Source organism: Gorilla gorilla, chromosome 23, assembly GCF_029281585.2.
Source record: "Gorilla gorilla gorilla isolate KB3781 chromosome 23, NHGRI_mGorGor1-v2.1_pri, whole genome shotgun sequence".
In the NCBI taxonomy this organism is placed as follows: Eukaryota; Metazoa; Chordata; class Mammalia; order Primates; family Hominidae; genus Gorilla; species Gorilla gorilla.
Genome location: NC_086018.1, coordinates 17813294 through 17840930, shown reverse-complemented (window position 1 = coordinate 17840930; position 27637 = coordinate 17813294). Strand labels below are relative to the sequence as shown.

Below are 27637 nucleotides of genomic sequence, written 5' to 3'. Positions count from 1 at the left end.
GCCTCCTGAATAGCTGGGACTACAGGTGTGTGCCACCATGCCCAGCTGATTGTTTTTTGTATTTTTAGTAGAGACGGTGTTTCACGATGTTGGCCAGGATGGTCTCAGTCTCTTGACCTCATGATCCACCTGCCTCAGCCTCCCAAAGTGCTGGGATTACAGGCATGAGCCACCACACCTGGCCTTCTTATATGATTTTATTGCATTTGAGCATACCTCTTTTACAGCGAAGATCTTTTTTTTAATTTAATTTTATTTTTAGAGATGGAGTCTTGCTTTGTTGCCCAGGCTGGAGCATTGTGGTGATCATAGCTCACTGCAGCCTTGAACTCCTGGGCACAGGTGATCCTCCCACCTCAGCCTCCTGAATAGCCAGGACTACAGGCATGTGCCACCATGCTTGGAATATTTTTAAAAAATGTTTGTAGAGATGAGGTCTCGCTGTGTTGCCAGGCTTGTCTCAAACTACTGGGCTCAAGCCATCTGTATGGTGTCCTCATTAGTGATGTCGTATATAACGTCCTCATCAGCGATGTCATATATAGCATCCTCATTAGCGATGTCGTATACAGCGTGCTCACTAGCAATGTCTTTTTTTTTTTTTAATTATACTTTAAGTTTTAGGGTACATGTGCACATTGTGCAGGTTAGTTACATATGTATACATGTGCCATGCTGGTGTGCTGCACGCACTAACTCGTCATCTAGCACTAGGTATATCTCCCGTTGCTATCCCTCCCCCATCCCCCCACCCCACAAGTCCCCAGAGTGTGATATTCCCCTTCCTGTGTCCATGTGATCTCATTGTTCAATTCCCGCCTATGAGTGAGAATATGCGGTGTTTGGTTTTTTGTTCTTGCGATAGTTACTAGCGATGTCTTATACGGTGTCCTCATTAGCGATGTCGTGTACAGCATCCGCGTTAGCGTGCCTTGTCGGTGTCATTAGCAATGTCGTATAAAGTGCCCTCATTGGTGATGTCTTGTACAGTGCCCTCATTAGTGATGTTGTGTACAGTGTCCTTGTTAGCGACGGCTTGTACGGTGTCTTCGTTAGCGACGTCATATACAGCGTCCTCATTACCGATGCCTTATATGGTGTCCTCATTAGCGATGTCCTGTACAGCGTCCTCGTTAGCGTGTCTTGTACGGTGTCATTAGCAATGTCATATACGGCGTCCTCGTTAGCGATGCCGTGGACGGCGACCACGTTAGCGACGCCGTGGGCGGTGTCCTCCTTAGCGACGCCGTTGGCGGCGTCCTTGGTAGCGACGCCCTGGGCAGCGTCCTCGTTCGTGATGCCCTGTGCGGCGACCTCTTTAACGATGCCATGGACGGCGACCTCGTTAGCGATGCCGCAGACGACGTCCTCGTTAGCGACGCCCTGGACGGCATCCTCGTGTGTGACGCCCTGGACTTCGACCTCGTTAGCGACGCCCTGGGCAGCGTCCTCGTTTGCGACGCCCTGGGCGGCGACCTCGTTTGCGACGCCGTGGGCGGCGACCTCGTTAGCGACACCCTGGGCGGCTACCTCGTTAGCAACACCGTCGGTGGCACCCTCAGTAGCGACGCTCTGGGCGGCGTCCTCCTTAGCGATGCCCTGGGCAGCGTCCTCATTCACGATGCCCTGTACGGCGACCTCTTTAACAACGCCGTGGACGGCGACCTCGTTAGCGACGCCGTAGACGACGTCCTCGTTAGCGACGCCGTGGACGGCGTCCTCCTTAGCGACGCCATAGGCGGCGTCCTCCTTAGCGATGCCCTGGGCGGCAGCCTCGTTCATGACGCCCTGGGCGGCGGCCTCCTTAGCGATGCCCTGGGCGGCGTCCTCGTTCGCGATACCCTGGGCGGTGACCTCTTTAACGACGCCATGGACGGCGACCTCGTTCGCGATGCCCTGTGCGGCGTCCTCGTTAGCGACGCCCTGGGCGGCGTCCTCCTCAGCGACGCCCTGGGCGGCGTCCTCCTCAGCGACGCCCTGGGCGGCGTCCTCCTCAGCGACGCCCTGGGCGGGGTCCTCCTCAGCGACGCCCTGGGCGGGGTCCTCCTCAGCGACGCCCTGGGCGGCGTCCTCGTCTGCGACGCCCTGGGCGGCGACCTCGTCTGCGACGCCCTGGGCGGCGACCTCGTCTGCGACGCCCTGGGCGGCGTCCTCGTCAGCGACGCCGTGGGCGGCGTCCTCGTCAGCGACGCCGTGGGCGGCGTCCTCGTCAGCGACGCCGTGGGCGGCGTCCTCCTCAGCGACGCCCTGGGCGGGGTCCTCCTCAGCGACGCCCTGGGCGGGGTCCTCCTCAGCGACGCCCTGGGCGGGGTCCTCCTCAGTGACGCCCTGGGCGGCGACATCGTCAGCGAAGCCGTGGGCGGCGTCCTCCTCAGCGACACCGTGGGTGGCGTCCTCCTCAGCGACGCCGTGGGCGGGGTCCTCCTCAGCGACGCCCTGGGCGGGGTCCTCCTCAGCGACGCCCTGGGCGGGGTCCTCCTCAGCGACGCCCTGGGCGGGGTCCTCCTCAGCGTCGGCCTGGGCGGGGTCCTCCTCAGCGACGCCCTGGGCGGGGTCCTCCTCAGCGACGCCCTGGGCGGGGTCCTCAGCGACGCCCTGGGCGGCGACCTCGTTCGTGATGCCCTGTGCGGCGACCTCTTTAACGATGCCATCGACGGCGACCTTGTTAGCGATGCACTGGATGACGTCCTCGTGTGCGATGCCCTGGACTTCGACCTCCTTAGCGATGCCCTGGGCGGCGTCCTCCTTAGCGACGCCCTGGGCAGCGTCCTCGTTCGCGATGCCCTGTGCGGCGACCTCTTTAACGACGCCATGGACGGCGACCTCGTTAGCGACGCCGTGGGCGACGTCCTCATCAGCGACGCCGTGGGCGGCGACCTCAGCGACACCGTGGGCAGTGGCGTCCTCAGCGACGCCCTGGGCGGGGTCCTCCTCAGCGACGCCCTGGGCGGCGTCCTCGTGTGCGATGCCCTGGACTTCGACCTCCTTAGCGACGCCCTGGGCGGTGTCCTCGTTAGCGACACCCTGGGCGGCGTCCTCCTTAGCGACGCCGTGGGCGGCGTCCTCGTTCGCGATGCCCTGTGCGGCGACCTCTTTAACGACGCCATGGACGGCGACCTCGTTAGCGACGCCGTGGGCGGCGTCCTCAGCGACGCCCTGGGCGGGGTCCTCCTCAGCGACACCCTGGGCGGGGTCCTCGTCTGCGACGCCCTGGGCGGCGTCCTCGTCTGCGACGCCGTGGACGGCGACCTCGTCAGCGACGCCGTGGGCGACGACCTCCTCAGCGACGCCGTGGGCGGCGTCCTCCTCAGCGACGCCCTGGGCGGGGTCCTCCTCAGCGACGCCCTGGGCAGCGACCTCGTTCGTGATGCCCTGTGCGGCGACCTCTTTAACGATGCCATCGACGGCGACCTTGTTAGCGATGCACTGGATGGCGTCCTCGTGTGCGATGCCCTGGACTTCGACCTCCTTAGCGACGCCCTGGGCGGCGTCCTCCTTAGCGACGCCCTGGGCAGCGTCCTGGTTCGTGATGCCCTGTGCGGCGACCTCTTTAACGACGCCATGGACAGCAACCTCGTTAGCGACGCCGTGGGCGGCGTCCTCGTCAGCAACTCCGTGGGCGGCGACCTCAGCGACACCGTGGGCAGTGGCGTCCTCAGCGACGCCCTGGGCGGGGTCCTCCTCAGCGACGCCCTGGGCGGCGTCCTCATGTGCGATGCCCTGGACTTCGACCTCCTTAGCGACGCCCTGGGCGGTGTCCTCGTTAGCGACACCCTGGGCGGCGTCCTCCTTAGCGGTGCCGTGGGCGGCATCCTCGTTCGCGAAGCCCTGTGCGGCGTCCTCATCAGCGACGCCCTGGGCGGCGTCCTCGTCAGCGACGCCCTGGGCGGCGACCTCGTCTGCGACGCCGTGGGCGGCGTCCTCCTCAGCGACGCCCTGGGCGGGGTCCTCCTCAGCGACGCCCTGGGCGGGGTCCTCCTCAGCGACGCCCTGGGCGGCGTCCTCCTCAGCGACGCCGTGGGCGGCGTCCTCCTCAGCGACGCCCTGGGCGGGGTCCTCCTCAGCGACGCCCTGGGCGGCGTCCTCGTGTGCGATGCCCTGGACTTCGACCTCCTTAGCGACGCCCTGGGCGGTTTCCTCGTTAGCGACACCCTGGGCGGCGTCCTCCTTAGCGATGCCGTGGGCGGCGTCCTCGTCAGCGACGCCCTGGGCGGCGTCCTCCTCAGCGACGCCCTGGGCGGGGTCCTCCTCAGCGACGCCCTGGGCGGCGTCCTCCTCAGCGACGCCCTGGGCGGGGTCCTCCTCAGCGACGCCCTGGGCGGGGTCCTCCTCAGCGACGCCCTGGGCGGCGTCCTCCTCAGCGACGCCCTGGGCGGCGTCCTCCTCAGCGACGCCGTGGGCGGCGTCCTCCTCAGCGACGCCCTGGGCGGGGTCCTCCTCAGCGACGCCCTGGGCGGCGTCCTCGTGTGCGATGCCCTGGACTTCGACCTCCTTAGCGACGCCCTGGGCGGTTTCCTCGTTAGCGACACCCTGGGCGGCGTCCTCCTTAGCGACGCCGTGGGCGGCGTCCTCGTCAGCGACGCCCTGGGCGGCGTCCTCCTCAGCGACGCCCTGGGCGGGGTCCTCCTCAGCGACGCCCTGGGCGGCGTCCTCCTCAGCGACGCCCTGGGCGGCGTCCTCCTCAGCGACGCCCTGGGCGGCGTCCTCCTCAGCGACGCCCTGGGCGGCGTCCTCGTCAGCGACGCCCTGGGCGGCGACCTCGTCTGCGACGCCGTGGGCGGCGTCCTCCTCAGCGACGCCCTGGGCGGGGTCCTCCTCAGCGACGCCCTGGGCGGCGTGGGCGGCGACCTCCTCAGCGACGCCGTGGGCGGCGTCCTCCTCAGCGACGCCCTGGGCGGCGACCTCGTTCATGATGCCCTGTGTGGTGACCTCTTTAACGATGCCATCGACGGCGACCTTGTTAGCGATGCACTGGATGGCGTCCTCGTGTGCGATGCTCTGGACTTCGACCTCCTTAGCGACGCCCTGGGCAGCATCCTCGTTCGCGATGCCCTGTGCGGCATCCTCGTTAGCGACGCCCTGGGCGGGGTCCTCCTCAGCGACGCCCTGGGCGGGGTCCTCCTGAGCGACGCCCTGGGCGGCGTCCTCGTGTGCGATGCCCTGGACTTTGACCTCCTTAGTGACGCCCTGGGCGGTGTCCTCGTTAGCGACACCCTGGGCGGCGTCCTCCTTAGCGATGCCGTGGGCGACGTCCTCGTTAGCGATGCCCTGGGCGGCGACCTCGTTCACGATGCCCTGTGCGGCGACCTCTTTAACGATGCCATCGACGGCGACCTTGTTAGCGATGCCCTGGATGGCGTCCTCGTGTGCGATGCCCTGGACTTCGACCTCCTTAGCAACGCCCTGGGCAGCATCCTCGTTCGCGATGCCCTGTGCTGCGTCCTCGTTAGCGACGCCCTGGGCGGGGTCCTCCTCAGCGACGCCCTGGGCGTGGTCCTCCTCAGCGACACCCTGGGCGGCGTCCTCGTCTGCGACGCCCTGGGCGGCGACCTCGTCTGCGACGCCGTGGACGGCGACCTCGTCAGCGACGCCGTCGGCGGCGTCCTCGTCAGCGACGCCGTGGGCGGCGTCCTCCTCAGCGACGCCCTGGGCGGGGTCCTCCTCAGCAACGCCCTGGGCGGGGTCCTCAGCGACGCCCTGGGCGGGGTCCTCCTCAGCGACGCCCTGGGCGGCGACCTCGTTCGTGATGCCCTGTGCGGCGACCTCTTTAACGATGCCATCGACGGCGACCTTGTTAGCGATGCACTGGATGGCGTCCTCGTGTGCGATGCCCTGGACTTCGACCTCCTTAGCGACGCCCTGGGCGGCGTCCTCCTTAGCCACGCCCTGGGCGGCGTCCTCGTTCGCGATGCCCTGTGCGGCGACCTCTTTAACGACGCCATGGACGGCGACCTCGTTAGCGACGCCGCGGGCGGCGTCCTCGTCAGCGACGCCGTGGGCGGCGACCTCAGCGACACCGTGGGCAGTGGCGTCCTCAGCGACGCCCTGGGCGGGGTCCTCCTCAGCGACGCCCTGGGCGGCGTCCTCGTGTGCGATGCCCTGGACTTCGACCTCCTTAGCGACGCCCTGGGCGGTGTCCTCGTTAGCGACACCCTGGGCGGCATCCTTAGCGACACCCTGGGCGGCGTCCTCGTTCGCGACGCCCTGTGCGGCGTCCTCGTCAGCGACGCCCTGGGCGGGGTCCTCCTCAGCGACGCCCTGGGCGGGGTCCTCCTCAGCGACGCCCTGGGCGGGGTCCTCGTCTGCGATGCCCTGGGCGGCGACCTCGTCTGCGACGCCGTGGATGGCGACCTCGTCAGCGACGCCCTGGGCGGGGTCCTCCTCAGCGACGCCCTGGGCGGCGTCCTCGTGTGCGATGCCCTGGACTTCGACCTCCTTAGCGACGCCCTGGGCGGTGTCCTCGTTAGCGACACCCTGGGCGGCGTCCTCCTTAGCGATGCCATGGGCGGCGTCCTCGTCCGCGACGCCCTGTGCGGCGTCCTCGTCAGCGACGCCCTGGGCGGCGACCTCGTCTGCGACGCCGTGGGCGGCGTCCTCCTCAGCGACGCCCTGGGCGGGGTCCTCCTCAGCGACGCCCTGGGCGGGGTCCTCCTCAGCGACGCCCTGGGCGGGGTCCTCGTCTGCGACGCCCTGGGCGGCGACCTCGTCTGCGACGCCGTGGACGGCGACCTCGTCAGCGACGCCGTGGGCGACGACCTCCTCAGCGACGCCGTGGGCGGCGTCCTCCTCAGCGACGCCCTGGGCGGCGTCCTCCTCAGCGACGCCCTGGGCGGGGTCCTCCTCAGCGACGCCCTGGGCGGGGTCCTCCTCAGCGACGCCCTGGGCGGCGACCTCGTTCGTGATGCCCTGTGCGGCGACCTCTTTAACGATGCCATCGACGGCGACCTTGTTAGCGATGCACTGGATGGCGTCCTCGTGTGCGATGCCCTGGACTTCGACCTCCTTAGCGACGCCCTGGGCGGCGTCCTCCTTAGCCACGCCCTGGGCGGCGTCCTCGTTCGCGATGCCCTGTGCGGCGACCTCTTTAACGACGCCATGGACGGCGACCTCGTTAGCGACGCCGCGGGCGGCGTCCTCGTCAGCGACGCCGTGGGCGGCGACCTCAGCGACACCGTGGGCAGTGGCGTCCTCAGCGACGCCCTGGGCGGGGTCCTCCTCAGCGACGCCCTGGGCGGCGTCCTCGTGTGCGATGCCCTGGACTTCGACCTCCTTAGCGACGCCCTGGGCGGTGTCCTCGTTAGCGACACCCTGGGCGGCATCCTTAGCGACACCCTGGGCGGCGTCCTCGTTCGCGACGCCCTGTGCGGCGTCCTCGTCAGCGACGCCCTGGGCGGGGTCCTCCTCAGCGACGCCCTGGGCGGGGTCCTCCTCAGCGACGCCCTGGGCGGGGTCCTCGTCTGCGATGCCCTGGGCGGCGACCTCGTCTGCGACGCCGTGGATGGCGACCTCGTCAGCGACGCCCTGGGCGGGGTCCTCCTCAGCGACGCCCTGGGCGGCGTCCTCGTGTGCGATGCCCTGGACTTCGACCTCCTTAGCGACGCCCTGGGCGGTGTCCTCGTTAGCGACACCCTGGGCGGCGTCCTCCTTAGCGATGCCGTGGGCGGCGTCCTCGTTCGCGACGCCCTGTGCGGCGTCCTCGTTAGCGATGCCCTGGGCGGCGTCCTCGTTCGCGATGCCCTGGGCGGCGTCCTCGTTCACGATGCCCTGTGCAGCGACCTCTTTAATGACGCCGTGGGCGGCGACCTCGTCAGCGACGCCGTGGGCGGCGTCCTCCTCAGCGACGCCGTGGGCGGCGTCCTCCTCAGCGACGCCGTGGGCGGCGTCCTCCTCAGCGACGCCCTGGGCGGGGTCCTCCTCAGCGACGCCCTGGGCGCGGTCCTCCTCAGCGACGCCCTGGGCGGCGTCCTCCTCAGCGATGCCCTGGGCGGCGACCTCGTTCGCGATGCCCTGTGCGGCGACCTCTTTAACGATGCCATCGATGGCGACCTTGTTAGCGATGCCCTGGATGGCATCCTCGTGTGCAATGCCCTGGACTTTGACCTCCTTAGCGACGCCCTGGGCAGCGTCCTCGTTCGCGATGCCCTGTGCGGCCACCTCTTTAACGATGCCATGGACGGCGACCTCTTTAGCGACGCCGTGGGCGGCGTCCTCATCAGCGACGCCGTGGGCGGCGACCTCCTCAGTGACGCAGTGGGCGGCGGCATCCTCAGCGACGCCCTGGGCGGCGTCCTCGTGTGCGATGCCCTGGACTTCGACCTCCTTAGCGACGCCCTGGGCGGCGTCCTCCTTAGCGACGCCCTGGGCGGCATCCTCGTTCGCGATGCCCTGTGCGGCCACCTCTTTAACGATGCCATGGATGGCGACCTCGTTAGCAATGCCATGGACGACGTCCTCGTGTGGGATGCCCTGGACTTCGACCTCGTTAGCGACGCCCTGGGCGGCGTCCTCCTTAGCGACGGCCTGTGCGGCATCCTCGTTAGCGACGCCCTGGGCGGCGTCCTCGTTTGCGATGCCCTGTGCGGCGACCTCTTTAACGACCCCGTCGACGGAGACCTCATTAGCGACACCATGGACGGCGTCCTCAAAAGCGACGCCATTGGTGGAGTCCTCGTTAGCGATGCCCTGTGCGGCCTCCTTGTTCGCGATGCCCTGGGTGGCATCCTCGTTAGCGATGCCCTGCGCGGAGTCCTCGTTAGCAATGCCCTGGGTGGCGTCCTCGTTAGCGATGCCCTGGGCAGCGTCCTCGTTAGCGATGCCGTGGACGGCATCCTCCTTAGCGACGCCCTGGATGGCGTCCTCAAAAGCGATGCCGTTGGCGGAGTCCTCGTTAGTGATGCCCTGTGCGGCGTCCTCGTTCACGATGCCCTGCGCGGCGTCCTCGTTCACGATGCCCTGCGCGGCATCCTCGTTAGCGACGCCCTGGGCGGCGTCCTCCTTAGCAATGCCCTGGATGGCGTCCTCAAAAGCGACGCCCTTGGCGGAGTCCGCGTTAGTGATGCCCTGTGCGGCATCCTCGTTAGCGATGCCCTGTGCGGCGTCCTCGTTCACGATGCCCTGGGTTGCGTCCTCGTTACCGATGCCCTGCGCGGCGTCCTCGTTAGCGATGCCGTGGGCGGCGACCTCGTTAGCGATGCCATGGGCGGTGTCTTCATTAGCGATGCCCTGGACTGCGTCCTCGTGTGCGATGCCCCGGACTTCGACCTCGTTGGCAATGCCCTGGACAGCGTCCTCGTCTGCGATGCCCTGGGTGGTATCCTCCTTAGCGACGCCATAGGCGGCGTCCTCATTAGCGACGCCCTGGGCGGCGTCCTCGTTAGCGACGCCGTGGACGGCGTCCACGTTAGCGACGCCGTGGACGGCGTCCTCGTTAGCGACGCCCTGGACGGCGTCCTCGTTAGCGACGCCCTGGACGGCGACCTCGTTAGCGACGCCGTGGATGGCGACCTCGTTAGCGACGCCGTGGGCGGTGTCCTCGTTAGCGACGCCCTGGGCGGCGTCCTCGTTAGTGACGCCCTGGGCGGCGTCCTCGTTCACGACACCGTGGGCGGCGACCTCGTTAGCGATGCCATGGGCGGTGTCCTCGTTAGCGATGCCCTGGACTGCGTCCTCGTGTGCGATGCCCTGGACTTCGACCTCGTTGGCGATGCCCTGGATGGCGTCCTCGTTGGCGATGCCCTGGACGGCGTCCTCGTTAGCAGTGTCATATACAGCATCCTCAGTAGCGATGTCATATACAGCATCCTCATTAGCGATTTTGTGTACGGTGTCCTCATGGGGAGCTAGAAGAACACAGAGTTAAGGTCAGTGCCCTGGTGCTGGAGACTGTGAATCACCCAGGGGCTTGCTTGGTGTGATGCATGGAGGTGGCTGATCACAGCATGGGTCAAGCTGATGGTGGGACATACTCCCAGGTGGACCTGCACTAGTGAAGCTAAGGGATGTGGCTCAGAACACTTTCTGCTGTGGGAATCAGTTTCCAGGTTCAGGTATGCATTATCCGGTGAAATGGGGAAATATAAAAAAATAGAAATTGACAAATTCATGAAAAGCCTCCCATGAGTGCAAGTGTGAGTTTTTTTATCCACTTTACATTCAGTATGCATTCACACATACAAAATATTTTTACAAGAAATCAGAAATTCAAATTTTTGTCAGTTATGTTAAATCTAACTTAGCTGCCAACATAAAGATTCTATTTCATTTACTTGGTCTCGAGAAAATCTAGCACATAGTAAGTAGACCAAAATGTTTATTAAATGAAAACACAGAGCAGAGATAGGGGGGCTGCTAGGCAGACTGGGTTGCACCTGATTACCTGGATGATAATTAACTGCACAAAACCTCGGTCAAATTAATATTGAAACTGCCTTTTGCTTGGGCTCGTTTCCCTTGCGGAAGAAAGATGACCAAGAAGATGAACAGGAAAGAAATGAGAAACAGAGGCCTTTGCTTAGTAGCTAAAGGCCACCTTCTGTAACATGAACTAGTCTGCAAGTGGCCTTGAACTCTGCCGTGATTCAGTGACAGAGTTCCCTCATGTCTTCTACCCAGGTTGAAGTCCAGGAAAATTGCGACTGTCCTCTTTACAACTTGCGAGACCACACTGCTTCTGCATTTGCCTGTTGTATGTATGAGATTTACACGTGTTTTAAAGCAACATTTTGTTTCAGTTGGGCTGGTGGCCATACCCGGCACTAGCCAGTCAATAGTGAGATGGCTCCTCATGGAGGAGGCTTGGCTTGAGGCTGAGGGTCTTTAACCCACATATACAAGAGAGTTGCCACTAAGGGATGGAAGCCAGGCTAATAACCAAGTGCCACACAGAGTTCCTATCTGTCCCTTCTCACCATTTTTGGCTGGCAGGATTTGAGCATTTTAGGGCTTGGGAAGATAGTATTACTAAATCTACTAAAATACATCACCCATCCTTATAGACTTTGGCCAGTTGCTGAGCAAATTAACTTCACAACTGAAGTGGGCCACACTGGCCTTTGTGGTCCCCCACTCCTCTTAGAATTTGTGAACATGGGGCCTACTGGAGGGTGGGAGGTGGGAGGAGGGGGAGGATCAGGAAAAATAACTGATATTAGGCTCAATATATGGGTGATGCAATAATCTGTACAACAAACTCTCATGACACACATTTATATATGTAGCAAACCTGCACATCCTGCACATGTACCCCTGAGCTTAAAAGTTAAAAAAAAAAAAAAAAAGGATCGGTGAGCTGAGCCAAACACCTGGGGATTTTTGTGCTTTTGATACACTGATGACTATGCCTGTCCGTGGGGAGATGAGCCTATAACTGCCCTGGGTTGTGTGACCACGGAGGCCACTTTATGATGATGGGCAGTGTCTGGGGCCTTTTGGGCTCGGTGCTTTAGGGCTTATACGTGAATGCTGGACTCCCTGTGTGGTGGTGAACACCCCATGACTAAGTGCATGTCAGCGTCAGCACTGGCCCACACTCCTGGGTTCATGTTTTCACTTTTTCATTCAGGAACTCGGGAACTGGGGCCACTCCCTTGGCCCTTCAGGTTCTCCACCTGAGCAGTGGGCTAATAAGGCAGACCTGGGGATGGCTCTGGTGAGGGTGGAGGAGTCACTGTACAGAGAGAGTAGAGCGGGGGTGGATTTTATTGTTAGAAGTGGACACTGGTGATTGGGTTGTATAAGTGGGAAATCTCTCCTGAGAAAACACACAGCCTCACCTGTACAGAAACACACACATTCACACCACACGATGCAGCCTCACACAAGACACCACCAATCCTCAAGCACCCAACTCAGCACCACCCAAAAGGGAGCACAGCTGCTTCCTCAAAATTTAGCCATAATTTTTCCCTGGGGAATTCAGGTTTAAAAAAAACACTTCCCCTATACTTATTCCTATCACAATCCCAGGATCAGGGTGGCTCTTCACATTGAAACCAGGCAAGGATGCCACACCTTTCTTGGCATCCAGATTGTTTTCTTGGCAAGTGATTCCAGAATACTTACTAGATTCACGCCTCAGAGGGGCCACCTGCACCACCTGCAATACAGAAACAAAGCTTTTTGAGGGGTATGTCATGTTGTGGATTGTTTGCACAAGGCTCTGTTTCTCTCAATGAATATTGAAAACTTGATCAGAAAGTGTAGTCAACTTCAAGGCCTCCAAAACAAGGGTAGGATACACACTGGAAAAGACATCAGCTTCTGGATGGTGTATCTCTCAGGTCCACGTAGGTTGGCAAGTGCAAAATACTGAATCCAAGGAGAAGACATTGCTTCCAAGGACAAGGACCCCAAGGATACAGTCTACAACCTGAAGCCATCATAGCTAAATGCCATTTTGGATTACATATCAGTTGCTAAGAGTCACTTCTTCCTCCCCCTCAGAAAACTGCATTTAATACCTGTCATGGACATTGTCATTTTTTCACATGTAAAGTCAGTTGAAAAAGAAAGACACCAAGAAAGGAACATTTCTATTTCAGAGAAAGCAAGGGAACCTTACCCTCGCGTTGACTGGCCTCTCTCCATCTCCTCTGTCCTTGTGAACTAGAGACTCCTCAGAGGCTAGGAGGACACAGAGCAACAGTTAGTCATAGATGCTTTTGTTCATGAGTTATTCAGGGAGCTCTGCTTAATGTGGACAACAGGACAGTGTTTGTGGATGTGTTTCATTAAAAGCGCAGCTTGAGCTCCTGCTAGAAAATCTTCCCTCGTGGAAAGACAGGCAAGAACGAGGAGCTAAGGAGCAAGAAATAGAGTCCCTGGCATTTTGCTGATGGCAACTTAAGGCAATGGGAATGAGTCAGTCTACAAATGGTACTGAAGCACATGCTATAGTTTGATGAGAGTCCCACTGCTCACACTGTGAGGTTTGAAACCCAGCTAAATGGTTTTCTAAACCCTGTAAAAACAATATTAGCTTGCAGGATTTATGTCCCAAGACTACTTTTACCTCTGAGGATCCACAGTGGCTGTCACTGCAGTTATTATGTGTTTTAGCATTTTGCACTTGAATAAAAGCAAAGTTTAATAGACAGATTGGATTCAATTCTAGGCAAAACAGTCTATGGTATTTATTCACTAATCCTTTGTTATAACTGCTGATGGGAGAATTAGAAGTACTGAAATTATATCTTTTAAAATTAATTAAAGCATAATTATTAATCACACAATATTTTTTCATCCAGGCTTCCTTTTCTTTGTCATGCATGCATATTAGTTGAGGATGGAGAATATCTACGCTTGTTCAGGCCAGCCAACATACGACAGTTTACTTCAAGAGAGGAGACATGGGTTGAATGCTGGTATGTTTTAACTCTGCAGCGCAAACAGTTGCAACAAGTGTGGTGAACTCATCACCAGATGGCCCTTTGCTGCCTTATTTGTCATTGTGCCTTACATGTAGCTTGCAGGATTTGATTACGCTTATGTTTTGTGGTGATCATACTTTCAACTATTCCTAAAATACTGCTTCAGTCTTATCTGTTTGGGGTCAACTGCTGAGGATTTCATACAAATTAATGAAGTTTGTGAATCTAAAGTTCTACACAAAGAGGGAAATATTCGCAAATCATTTATCTTGTAAGAGACTAAAATTTAGAATATTTTTAAATATATTTAAGATATATTCAAAAATCTACAGCAACAAACTAACTAAATAAAAATCAGACAACTCTTTAAAAATGGGCAAAAGACTTCAACATATATTTCCCTAAAGAAGATATAGCCACAGATAGTAGCACAGGAAAAGCAGCTCAGGATCATTAGTCATTAGGGAAATGCAAATGAAAAACACAAGCAGCCATCAATATACACCTACTAGGATGATTTAAAGGAAAATAAGTGTGAACAAGGATGTAAAGAAATTGTAACCCTGATACATTGATGGTAGAAATGGATAAAGTTGCAGCCACTGTGAAAAACAGTCTGCAGTGGCTCAGAAGGTTAAATATGGAACCCCTGTTGGACCCAGGAACTCTACTCTTAGGCACCCCAAAGAATAGAGAACAGAAATCAAACAGATGTTTGTATACTAATGTTTATAGCATCACTTTTCACAGGAACCAAAAGGTGGAAATAATCCAACCATCAATGAACAAATGAACGTAATAAAAGCAAGGTGGTCTGCATGCAATGCTACATCATCCATCTGTAAAAAACGAACATAATTTTGATAGATGATACAACATGGCTGGACATTGAGAACATTATGCTTAGTGAAATAAGCCAGACACAAAAGGAATATATTGTATAATTGTAATTACATGAAGTGCCTAGAATAGTCAAATTCATACAAGAGAAAGTGGGATAGGAATCACCATGGGCTGGAAATAGGGGGAAGGCACTATATTGCTTATTGTGGACAAGGTTTTGTAAGAAATCATCAAAATTGTGGGTGTAGATAGTGGTGTTGGTTATGCAACCCTGTGAATATACTGAATGCCACGGAGTGCACACTTTGCTTAAAAGGTTCAAATGATAAATAATGTGTTATATATATTTCCCCACGATAGAAAACACACACAGCCAAGCCCAGATGCCAGTCTTGTTAGCTGCCTTCCTTTACCTTCAAGAGTGGGCTGAAGCTTGTCCAATCTTTCAAGGTTGCTGAAGACTGTATGATGGAAGTCATCTGCATTGGGAAAGAAATTAATGGAGAGAGGAGAAAACTTGAGAATCCACACTACTCACCCTGCAGGGCCAAGAACTCTGTCTCCCATGCATTGCTGACCCATCTCAGTATTTCCTGTGACCACCTCCTTTTTCAACTGAAGACTTTGCACCTGAAGGGGTTCCCAGGTTTTTCACCTCGGCCCTTGTCAGGACTGATCCTCTCAACTACTGACCATTTCACCTCCATTCATGTCCATGCCACATCAGGCTGTGTTGTCTAGATGGAATGAATCCACCCCAAATGTCCCTTTCTGGAGGAAGCCACCATTACGCTGTACCTCCAAGCATAATGGTACATCCACACACACCAAGGCACCTCGCTCATGCAAGGTGTGTGTCCTCTAACAAAGTTTCACGCTCTAAACCCAGATAACTTTTCAAATCCAAGTTCTGTTGATTCCCCTACTTTGGGTGCTCCATAGATGCTCATTTGTCTACTAAACACTGCCCCAGGCAATTAAATATTCCAAAGTGACCAGCAGAATTTTTATGTTAATTCTGACATTGCATTGTTAGTACAAGTGTTTTTCCCCCTTCAAATTTATGTCTTTGTTACTGATAAATGTAACTGATAATGCGTTTTTCAGTTATGTTGCCAAGCATATTTATATAAAAATATACTCAGATTGTTTTCAGAATTTGACAAAGATGATAGCAACAACGATAATCTCATTTGTTTTATACTAATCTTTGTGTGTTACTTTCATCATTTCTTACATATTGGGGCCTACCATACATTGTACAGTGAAAGTAGTGCTATGCATCATGGTAGGAATATAAATTGGCAAAAGTAATTTAGAAAATAGTTCTCTTGTTTCTTAAAAAAATTAGGCTGGGTGTGGTGGCTCATGCCTATAATCCCAGCACTTTGGGAGGCAGAGATGGGTGGATCACCTGAGGCTAGGAGTTTGAGACTAGCCTGACCAACACAGCAAAATCCTGTCTCTACTGAAAATACAAAAATTATCCAGGCGTGGTGGTGTGTGCCAGTTGTCCCAGCTACTCGGGAGGTTGAGGCACGAGAATTGCTTAAACCTGGGAGGTGGAGGTTCCAGTGAGCCGAGATTGTGCCACTGCACTCCAGCCTGGGTCTCAGAAAAAAAAAAATTTTTTTTTGACCAAAATGTCATTATGCATTACATGACTGTATATGAATGCTCAAAACTACATTACTCATCAAAGAAAATAACCAAATAATTAAATGTCCATTAACTGATAAATGAATAAACACTATCTGTATGAATAAACACAGCAGACTATGAAGGAAAACACATGACCAGCACGTACTAACACGTCAATTAACTTCAAACATGGTATGCGAAATGAAGGAAGTCAGATTCCAAATATATATATATGTCCATTTCTATAAAGCAAGCGGGAAATTTATGGAGATGGAATGTCACAGCAGTATTGCTTAGGGCTGGAGATGGGAGTGGGGATTAACTGCCAGTGCGGAAGAGAGAACTTGGGTGAGGGAAACATATTTAAATTAGATCGTGGTGATGGGTGCACACAGTATCAATTTAATAAAGCATCAAATTGTAGACCTTTTCAGTGGGCAAACTTTATGGTGGGCTCACACCAAATATAGGTGTTAAAAATAAATTAATGTTATGGAAATTCTTGTCGGGTTTTTAACAAGTCAAGGGATATGCTGTGAAAGCAGCATTAATTCAAATGGTTGTCACAGGTTACTTAAAGTTAATCAGATAGTTGTCCTACAAATATAGGATGAATGTTATTCATGAATTTCCTGAATCTATTGCAATAATCACATTTTTTTCCATTAAACTCTTGAGGTAGCTAATTTTATTTATTGCATTTTCAATGTTAATCTACTATTTCATATTCTGAGATTAACTCACATTAGTCAGAATTTACAGTATTTTAAAATATCACAGAATTTAATTTACCTTATCTGGTTTTGGTTTCAAGACTATACTAGCCATTTCATTTAATTGTACATGTAGGGTATTCTAATTTATGGAAAACTATTACATCTTCCTTGATTTTTTTTTTTTTTTTTTAGAAATTACTTCTAGGGATCTGTATGGTAGAGTCCATGGAGAATTGTTTTAATTCTCCATTCATGTCTTCAGTGGGTATAGGATTGGTCATATTGGTCATAGTTTTCTGCTCGGATTTCAATAAGAAACTTGTGGAAGAACCTGAAGGGTGGGATCTTTGAGGGAGCCTAAGACTGAGCAAGACAAGCTAAGAAGGAGGGCAGTGCCACAGCAGAACTGCTATTGATGCCCCCTCGCCTAGATTGCAGAAGAGACATCCAGCTGTAGACACTGAGGTGCAGGAAAACAATGGAGCACCATCAGAGAAAGCAGTGCCCAGGAACAAGGAGGCACTGATGGTAGCAAGGGGGAAAGACAGCTGCCACAAGGCTGTTCAGATGAGGGTCTCAGGCTGCATAGACACCCACACCAGCTGAGGGGTCCTGGTTTTCATAAAGTGTGTGGCTCAGCTAGGCCACCAACAAGCAGTTCACAAACAGTAGTAATACGACACTTTCCAAAGACCTTACTTGAGTAACACGGTGATCCTCACAAATTTCCAATCAGGATGGTCGCACAGTTCCTCCTGCTTTAGGACTCAGAGCCTGCCCGTGGTCACAGTGGGTAGGTGCAGACTCTGAAGATGCACTTTGGTCAGAGACCCCGCTGAACTCTGTCTAATGAGGACCTCTGTCCTGTCTGCTGACCACCGGTCAGAGGTGCAGGCTGCAGTGGGGAGTAAGAATGCCACCTTCTCAATGTTGGGAAAACTCCCTGCCAGAACTGAGAATGGCCCTTTCTAAGCAGAAGGCAAGCTCAGACTAAGGAAGGAGGCCAACCACATCAGGTTGGCAGATTGCCAAAGATTCACTCAGGGAGAGCCCACATCCTGGGCCATCTTGGGTGGTGGCAAGATGAGGTAGACGACTGCTTTTGCAACACATACCTGACAACAAAAAATCAACAACTGTAAAAGAGCCACAAAATCCCCAAATATTTGCAAATTAGCAATGCACTTTTAAATAACTCATGGGTTAAAGAAGAAGTCTCAATAGAAAATTAAAAATACTTTTAACTACATTAAAAGAAAATGTGACTTGGCAAGATTTCTGGATGTAGCAAAAGCAGTCCTTAGAGGGAAATCTATAGCATTGGATGCAATATACTAAAAATCACAAGACCTAAAATCAGTAATATCATGTTTCAATTAGGGAACTATAGAAAATAGAGGAATGCAATGGAAAGCAAGTAAAAGTAATACACAACATCACAGAAATCAATAAAATTAAAACACTGAAATCATCAGAAAATCAATAAAACCAAAAGCTGGTTCTTTGATATGCTCATTACAATGAATGAATTGATATGCAGGCTAACCAAGAAAAAGAAGATAACACAAATGACCAATTTCAGAAATAAAAGAGGAGCCATCTCTACTGAACTGTTAGGCATTAAAAGGAATATTATGAACAGTTCTATGACCGCAGTTTGATAACCTCAGTGAAATGTATCAATTCCTTGAAAGGCGCTCTTCCCAAGGTCATGCTAGAATCCTAATTTGAATAAACTTATATCTATTAAATAAGTTGAATTCACATTAAGAGCATTCCGAAAAAGAAAGCACCAGGCCCAGATGGTTTCTCTCATGAAATCTACCAAATTCTTCAACAGGTGAATAAAAAGACAAAAATTCATTTAATGCAATATTATTTGGTGATTTAATGTGCCATTTTTTGCCATTAAGGCATAAAAAAGACATGAAAGCAGCTAAAGTGTACATCAATTTAGTGCAATAAATTCATCTTAAAAAACTACATAATATATGATTCCAACTATATGACATTCTGGAAAAGGCAAAGCTGAAGCGATAGTGAAAATATTAATAGTTGCCAAGGTTTCTGGAGAAAGAGGACAGAGATTAATGAGAAGAGAGGATTTTTAGGGAAGTGAACATTTTCTTTATGAGACCATAAGGGTGAACATAATGTTTTAAATATTTCAAAATTCATATATATGTATAACAGAAAGAATGAACATCATGCTAATGTAGACTTCAGATAATAATGTATCAATATGTTCTCATTATTCTAGCAAATGTACCACAGTAATGTAAGATGTTACTAATAGGTGAAATTAGGAAGTGAGGGTGAGGAGACAGAATAATATGGGAACTTCGTGTATTATATACTCAATTTTTATTTATTTATTTATTTTGAGATGGAGTTTCACTCTTGTCACCCAGGCTGGAGTGCAATGGCATGATCTTGGCTCACTGCAACCTCTGCCTCCCGGGTTCAAGCGATTCTCCTGCCTCAGCCTCCTGAGTAGCTGGGATTACAGGCACCTGCCACCACACCCAGCTAATTTTTTTGTATTTTTAGTAGAGATGGGGTTTCACCATGTTGGGCAGGCTGGTCTCTAACTCCTGACCTCAGATGATCCGCCTGCCTTGACCTCCTAAAATGCTGGGATTATAAGTGTGAGCCACCACGCCCGGCCATATGCTCAGTTTTTATGTCAATTTAAAACCCTCTAAAGACATATATTAATTGAAAAATAATAATATAGCACCACTCTTTCAGGGAGATCTATGCTTATGTTTAACAACCAGGTAAGTTCTAGACATTAGCTTGAAACATTGTCTATCATTAAACATGAACCAAAATTGACTTTTAAATAGATAATTACTTTTGTGGTTGTAGCAATATTTACTCACCAGGCAAATTAGAATCCTGACACATTAAAAAATATGGCTTAGTCTCTTCACAGTTTCCTCTTACATATGGGACACTGAATACTCCCCGCAATTGCAATTCTTGAATCAACTTAATTAATGAACTTCCACAGTACCTTCTTGTGGGTACCTCTTCTTCTTTACCCGGGAGCCAGGAGGTCTCCGACACTGGTTGGTGTGCACAGCATATCTTCTTGTATTCTCTATCAGAGAAGATGCTGGTTAATGCATTTACAATAGATAGGGCTGTTGACATCTTGCTGACAGAAGACCAGAGGGAAAATAGTGATAATCTGTTCTAAGTTTAAACTTATGATCCTTTTCTTTACAGGCTTCCAAGCAGAGCCCACTGAATCAAATTTGGGTTTCAGGAAGATCACGGAGTTCAGTGAGCACTCAACACCTCTATCAGACAGACTGCGTGGGCAGTGCCTTCCTGGAGAGGAGAACACAGCAGGATGACTGTGAGTGCAGGGCTGGTGCAGAGTGGGGGCCCGGATTCAAATTCCACTAAGCCATGTGGACCTAGCAAGCTCATGTCCTCCCTCTGCCCTCAGTTCTCTGCACTGTCATAATGTAATTTTAGCAATACTTTTTAGGCCCTATTTAGGCCCTACTTCTTAGTATCACAGTACAGGGCTAAAAAATCACTAAATACAGGAAAACCTTAGAGAGGACTGGTACTTCAGTAATGTTCTCTAAGTGTTTACTACATGCCAGGAGGAATAAGCTGGACACTTAGCAGTGGCAGAATATGGAGGGGGAACTTGGATGGCTCCGGGGCAGTGGAGCATGCTTTCCTGTTCAGCTTTTCCGTGGGCGTGATGCCTTATGGTTTATGGAGAACATCAGCCCTGCAGGGGGTGCAGAGGAGGGGCTGTGGCTGAGATTTTACACTTGAGGGTGCTGACATTCAGAGATGATAAGTGACGAGCAGAACCTCAACCCCGCTGAGTGAAGGACCTGAGATGGGAAATGTATTTGGTTCGCTAGAGAGAGAGATTCCTGAAAAACTGCCACCTCTTCCTCACGCCCTGTGCCAGAGACCCAAGAGACCCCTCACTGTCTTTCTCCAGTCCTCCTAGCCCAAGGTGTGTGGGTGGACAAAGGTGATGCTCTGGAGGAAATGCCTGAGATAAGGACAGGTCCTTAATGATAAAGAATTCTCCTTCCTCTTTCAGATCCTTGACCTCCCCAGTATGACAGCTTAAAGGCTGTCATCTCTGTGGCCTGCCTCTCCTTTCCCTTCACCCTGCCAGCTGCCTCTCAGTGACTGTCTCCTCCAGTGACTACACTGAGGGACCAGGGACTGCTTGCCTCCCGAGGCTGCTCAGACCTTCTGACACTGCAAAATGATTGTCAAAAGATGGGTCTGCAAAGAGTAACTTCCCTTCCACTGATCAAACCTGAATATGCAAGCTACTGTGAATTAACTGGAAAAGTGGCCGTGTGGGCTGGTGCTTTGGTGACTTAATGAATTAAGTCTGCAACCCCCACTGCCTCCTTGACTATTGATCAGAGCTGCCTGCAATAAGGTCTGGCTAAGAATGGGCAGTGGCTGCACCAGCTCTGGGTAAAATTTGACCTAAAATGACCAATCTCATTCACTAACCTCACCATAGTCTCATGGGTTCAATGGACCTGTCCAATCCTTTGCTCTGTTCTCTCCGTCACCTTCCTGTGTAAGTTTCCTCCACCACGCACATAATAGAAACATGGCACAGGGGAGCTAATCACCTCTTTTATCCCCCACTTCAGGCTCACACAGAAGTTTATAGTAAAAGCCTTTTCAAATGACTGCTTTAACTGCTGCTACAGCATGTGTCATCAGTTGAATGGAATCTGTCACGTGACTTTAAGCAACCCTTTGTTGAGAGACAAGATTCAATACTAGGGACAGTATTCTAGTGTACTACATCACTGATTTTATGTTATGAAGATCATCAGTTATTGAAAATGTGTAAATAACGAAGCCCAGCCTTACTCTTCAATGCTGTGTGTGTAAATCCACTGAGTGTGCTGACCCCCATGCTTGTACCCACCTGCTAACACAGAAAGGGTCCACTCAGAAGGGAGGCACAGCTCCAGCACTGAGGCTGTCCACACCAGCTTCACAAGAGTTGCCACAAGGACGACGGATACCCGGATAACAACCAAATGGTAATTTGAGTACTTAATGGTCATGATCCCTAAAGTGTGTAGCTCAGAGGGCTTGTGGTGATAACTCCATCAAGACTCTAAAGCATCTCCCCAATTCTTATTGGACTTCATCCATGTCTTGAGGAGACCCAGCTATGACACGCAGGTACCACATTGCCCTACTTAGTGCCTCCCTTAGTGTTTCAGAACCTGTGATTTGATCAGAAACATGGGCTTTCTATGTTGGTTTCACACTAAGGACTATGTGACACCTGCAGGAAGATGTCTACATAGCTACCTGGATTATGAGATCATGAGGCTCTCTTATGTGAGGGATGGCATTTGGGATCTCTGCAGGAGTGGGTAATTCCAGGCATAGAGGGTGCTGGAACTCCCTTGCATGGTGAATAGTGATCTCTTCACTGGCTGATAAATAGAGGTTGTAGTTCAGGCCTTCAACGTTAGCGCCGTATGAGTAAACATTTTGACTCTTCACTATGCAGCAAGTGAACCAGGGCACATTTATGTATGTGGCTTAGTTTCTCCATCTGGCATGTGGGCTCAATAAACAAGCTCACAACATATGGGCATGATGATGATGAGGTGTGAACTAATGTAAGTAAAGTATGTGGTCTGATTTGTTAAATTAAGAAAAATGGCACTGAGAGTTGTGCTGGGTAAACACAACATTTTTTTCCTGGGGGAAACACACATAGACACACATTCACAAGCAAATCATGCAGACGTGCACACAGACCACCTCACCCCACCTCCACCCTAATACACACATACCCACACACAACCTAATGTGAACACGTTCCCAGAAACTATACATAGATAAAAAGAGTATGTCACCTGGAAAACCAGTTTCTTTTACTCTACCCCACATCCTCATTCCCACCAGATGTCTTGGATCATGGAGGCTCTCCAGACAAAAGCCAGCAGTTAAGCTCCAGATTTCCTATAGAATCCTTTTCTAAGAACCAGTGAGTGATTCCAGAATACGTACCATTGAATGTGCTCCCTGAAGTCACCTGTAATTAGAGAAGGAAAACACTCTGAGAATCAGGCTATGCTATGGATGGCTCACACAGGTCTTTTGTTCACTTGGAAACTCTGGGTAACCAAGATTGGAAATAAGGTTCAAGTCAAGAGCCCCAACTCTAGAGTAGAGTTCCCTTAGGAAAGCACAGGGGCTTTTCTTGAAGAATGTTTCTGTCTAGGTAATTTTTGAGTAGCAATTGCAGAATTCTTATCTAAAGTGGAAAGCTTGTTCCTGAAGAAAACATCCCTTAACACGCAGTGTACTATCTGACACTGCCAATTTTGCATGTCCTCTGGAATCAGGTGTCAGTTGGTAAAATACACCTCCTCCATCCCCAAGGAAATATTATCTAACATCTATAATGTAGTGGATAATTTTCCCATAGCTGATATCAACTGAAAAATAAAGGATCCAAGAAAACAACATTTACATCTTAGGCAAAGACAGGCTACTTTACCTTGGTAGTAGAGTAGGGCTCCCTTTTCACACACCTTTTGGAAAGCTTCTTTGAGTCACCTAGGGGATGTAGAGGGACACAGCATGGCTGTCAGTTCATTGGCAGTGCTACTCATGAATGACTCAGGGACTGGAACTTAGGGGTGTGCCTGGTTAACAAGCATGGAATGAGCTTCTCCTGGACCATCTTCTTCATGGACCAAGGAAGGCAAAGAAAGAGCAGCAAGGAAATGAGAGTAGAGCCCCCTTGGCTTTCCAGGTAATGGCAAATGAAAGCAACGTGAAATAATCAAACTCCAAATGAACAAATGCTAAAATACATGCTAGGATTCAACCACAGCATCCTGTCACTTCTTCAGACCCTTTAAAAGCCCAGCAGGACTGCCACTACCTTCTTGACATCTACCAAGTCCCTTTCAACCTCCACAGACCCACATACACTGCTACTGCATTTATCATGGAGGGTATAGGGTTCTGCCTTGTTTATGTGTGAATTTTTTAAAAACTAGATTTAATACCATGCACCAGCATTAATTATATTTATTTCTGTTCTTGGTTATGAAAATAATCAGTCAGGCATAGTGGCTCACACCTGTAATCCCAGCAGTTTGGAAGGTGGAGGTGGGCAGATCATTTGAGGTCAGGAGTTCGAGACCAGCCTGACCAACATGGTAAAACCCCATCTCAACTAAAAAAAAAAAACAAAAAAACCCCAGCTACTCAGGGGGCTGAGGCAGGAGAATCCCTTGAACCTGGAGGCAGAGATTGCAGTGAGCTGAGATTGCACCACTGCACTCCAGCCTGGGTGACAGAGACTTCATCTCAAAAAATAAAAAAATAAAAAATCAGGCCAGGTGTGGTGGCTCAAGCCTATAATCCCAGCACTTTGGGAGGCCGAGGCGGGTGGATCATGAGGTCAGAAGATTGAGACCATCCTGGCTAACAGAGTGAAACCCCATCTCTACTAAAAACACAAAAACTTTGCCAGGCATGGTGGCACGTGCCTGTAGTCCCAGCTACTTGGGAGGCTGAGGCAGGAGAATCGCTTGAACACAGGAGGCAGAGGTTGCAGTGAGCTGAGATCATGCCACTGCACTCCAGCCTGGGCAACAGCGCAAGACTCTGTCTCAAAAAAAAAAAAAAACCTCCCCTAAAAATAATCAATTATTAAAGATTAGAAAATACTGAAATACTTATATTTTAAAATAACCACTATAACCATACATTTTCCGTTCAGTCTTCCTTTGCCCTGTGTTTGCAGTCATCATGTGAGGGGCTGCCTATGTTCAGCCCAGGCAACTCACAGCGAGAGAGGGCAGAGCGGGGAGATGGCCCCTGGTGAGCACTGAGGCTCTTCAAACCAGCTGCCGAGGGAGTTGCAAGCAGGGTGACACATGAGCCTCATTATTTAGTGGTATTTTATGTTCTTACTTGTCTTGTCCCCAGGTTGTGTAGCTCACAGACTTTTTTTTTTTTTTAACATTTCTATAGGGGTCATTTGAAGTTCATAATGCCATCAAACATCAGTACAGGGTCTTCCCATTATTTACCGGCTTTGGGACGTGTGCTGAGGAGTGGCCGCACACTGAAGGAATGTGACCGGTTGTCCCAAGTGTTGTCCTCCAACTCAAAATCCGCAACCAGTTCAAAAGCATTTGGGCTTTTATGTGCCTTTCACATAAAGACTATGACACAGCTAAGCTATTCATATACTAATACCTGCCCTGAGCTGTGTGACGACAGACACCACCCTATAATGTGGCCAGTGTGTATGAACTCTACAGGCTCAGATCATTCCACACATACATGCAGATGTTGGAACTCCCTTGCACAGTGACTCATGATCCCAAGGCTGAGTGCTGAGGGCAGGTCACTAGTTCAGAGCCTCAGCATTGGGGCTGTATGCTTGGGTTCCCATCTTGGCTCTTTTGCTGAGGGGCTCATAAGCTTGGGCACATTCATCTCTGTCTTTTTCTGCCAAGCGAAAGGTGATAATAAATCAATCATGCCATTTGTCTGTGGTGATGGCCGAATGATTTGATGTAGGTAAAGTGAACAGTATAAGTGCTCATGAGGCTTAATTATCAGTGAAATGTCTTGCTTTAGATTTCACAGCTTAATAAGGCTCAGAGGCTTATTCGCGCCCAGGATTCTGAACTCCCAAGTCATTGTTCTATGACATACACCTGCTTGGCCTAAAACCGACCACTTTATCATAATGCAGACCCAGTTTTGAAAGAAGCAGATAAAGTTGTCAAAAGTACTGCGTCTGCCTCAGCGCATACTCAGTGCGCTCCACACAAAGGGCATCACCATCGGCCACAATGGCCCAGTGGCCTGGCTGGCACAGACAGTGGTAGAGCAAAGGGCAACAGATCCCTAATCCGATCACCATGGTCGATAGGGCATCATAAACCTTCCAGGGTGAAGGCACAATCCACATTGTGAGGTCCAACTGCTGCCATGTAGAGAGGTGTGTTTTTACATGTACAGGAAGATCATTGAAGATAAGTGTTTTATATCCATGGTTAACAGATGAGATGACCATGAAATGAACACCAGTGTACTGGGTGGAGCAGCTTATCTATTCAGTCTTCTGCACTAAAACCTGTGAAACAATATCATCTTGCCTTATTTACTAACAAATACAAGTGCCTCTAAACTTAGACAGTTTCCAAGTCATGGAACTGATGAGCACTTAGCTCCTGCAGAGAGCTCTGGATGAGGGGTCGGGAGAACAAAGTCACACAATACATCAAAACAGCATTAACAAGTAAACAGGTTTTCAAAGCTCTCTACATGCAAATTTACACAATTATCCTTTTAATTTTTATCTTCATATATATGTACATAATCTACTTGCTTCTGAGTATAAATAAAACTGTATGTTCTTAGTTAATAGTCTCTACCAATTCATTCTATTTATCTTTCCGAGTTGAAATACTGCATCTCATTGGAAAACAAAAAAAAATTTGACTAAGATTACACTGGAAAGGTGAGTAGGTTGGGTAAATGACTGTGATTGACAATTCCATGATTTTGGAGGAGCCCCAAAGCATAAAAATAAATGTGTGTTTTATTTCACACGTAGACAATACACATTTTTATTACTTTAAAAAATTAGTATGTGAATGGAAATGACTTACTGCAAATTTATTAACGTAAATACACATTTCACAAAAAAAGAAGAGAGGAAGGGAAAAACATGTTAAAAACAAAGAGAGGTACATTTTATTGTGTGAAAAGCCTCCAACCCATCCATACTACTGTGGCTTTGTTCCAAAGTTTTGGAAAGTAATGATTTCATAGGTTCTTAATAAGGTTAAAAACTGCATTAAAATAGACTTTGCCATATTCTCCCTTAGGAAATAACTTAATCTGTGGGGTGGGGGATGGAACGTTGAAGGATGCAGGATGTAAAAGGAAATTATATATATATATTAGATATATGTATATATTATGTATATATGTATATATATTATGTATATATAATAATATAAACAACATATATAATTTGGGAATTTGGGAATAAACTGAATCCCAATTCACACTGGGACTACACCAGCTGCCACCATGCCTGGCTAATTTTACATATTTTTAGTAGAGACAGGGTTTCACTGAATTTGCCAGGATGGTCTTGATCTCCTCACCTTGTGATCCTCTTGCCTTGGCCTCCCAAAGTACTGGGATTACAGGCCTGAGCCAAGATACATATTTTTTAAATGAAGAAAAATTTCAAATGTACTATCTTTGGTATAATAATCAAATATATAAATTGAGGTATAAAACATAACCATGAAAGATATTTATACCTGCATATGGAAAATACAGAGGATAATGTTTTAAATAACATATTTTGAAAACATTAACTAGGAATTTGAAAAGATCGCATTTGACAGGCCAGTATGAACATACCTTGAATGCAGCAAGACAGGTTCCCCATAAGAAAAATCAAACTCAGGGAAAATGAAACCACAAAGGTTCAATGTGCTCTGACCATTGAAAAACTCAGCACAGACAGTGGCACTTAGGACCAACGGCAGGAGATCCCTAATCCCATCACCATGGCGATAGGGCATAAACATTCCAGGGTGAAGGCACAATCCACATTGGGAGGTCCAACTGCTGCCATGCAGACAGGTGTGCTTTCACAGGTACAGGAAGATCATAGAAGGCTCAGTGTCTTGTTTCAAAAACTGAATCCCAAGCTCACACATGATTATGCTGTGCTTCTCGAAATAAGTTATGAGACGGGAAACAGGGCATCACATACATATATATCTATATAATTATATATAATATAACATATATTTAATTATATGTAATATAATATATAATATATATAATTTGGTTTTAGATCCTGCATCCTTACATTATATTTAATATAAGAATATATAATTATATATATTATAATATATATAAAAATATATAATAATTATATGTATAATATAATGTATATAATTATGTATATAATTATATAATTACATATATAATTATATACTTACATAAATAATATAATGACGTATA

At 50.5% G+C, this 27637-nt stretch overlaps 1 protein-coding gene across 1 annotated transcript; it reads right to left on the bottom strand.

The window, feature by feature from the left end:
• Positions 1-184: 184 nt before the first annotated feature.
• LOC129529660 (uncharacterized) lies at positions 185-27155 on the bottom strand. The gene is made up of 9 exons (XM_063705037.1): positions 27026-27155; positions 23112-23170; positions 22619-22643; positions 19587-19673; positions 14624-14689; positions 12560-12621; positions 12061-12094; positions 5662-9839; positions 185-5631 (listed from the first exon to the last, which is right to left on the bottom strand). Exons 1-9 carry the CDS (start codon positions 27051-27053, stop codon positions 880-882), a joined length of 9291 nt encoding a protein of 3096 aa, XP_063561107.1. The 5' UTR covers positions 27054-27155; the 3' UTR covers positions 185-879.
• Positions 27156-27637: the final 482 nt, after the last annotated feature.

Coding starts and splice junctions, on each gene's coding strand:
- LOC129529660 (XM_063705037.1), bottom strand. CDS start 27,053: ATGGGGAACCTGTCTTGCTGCATTCAAG. Junction 22,644..23,111: donor AGCCCTACTCTACTACCAAG/GTAAAGTAGCCT, acceptor CTCTAATTACAG/GTGACTTCAGGGAGCACATT. Junction 19,674..22,618: donor TTCAGGGAGCACATTCAATG/GTACGTATTCTG, acceptor CTTCTCTGATAG/AGAATACAAGAAGATATGCT.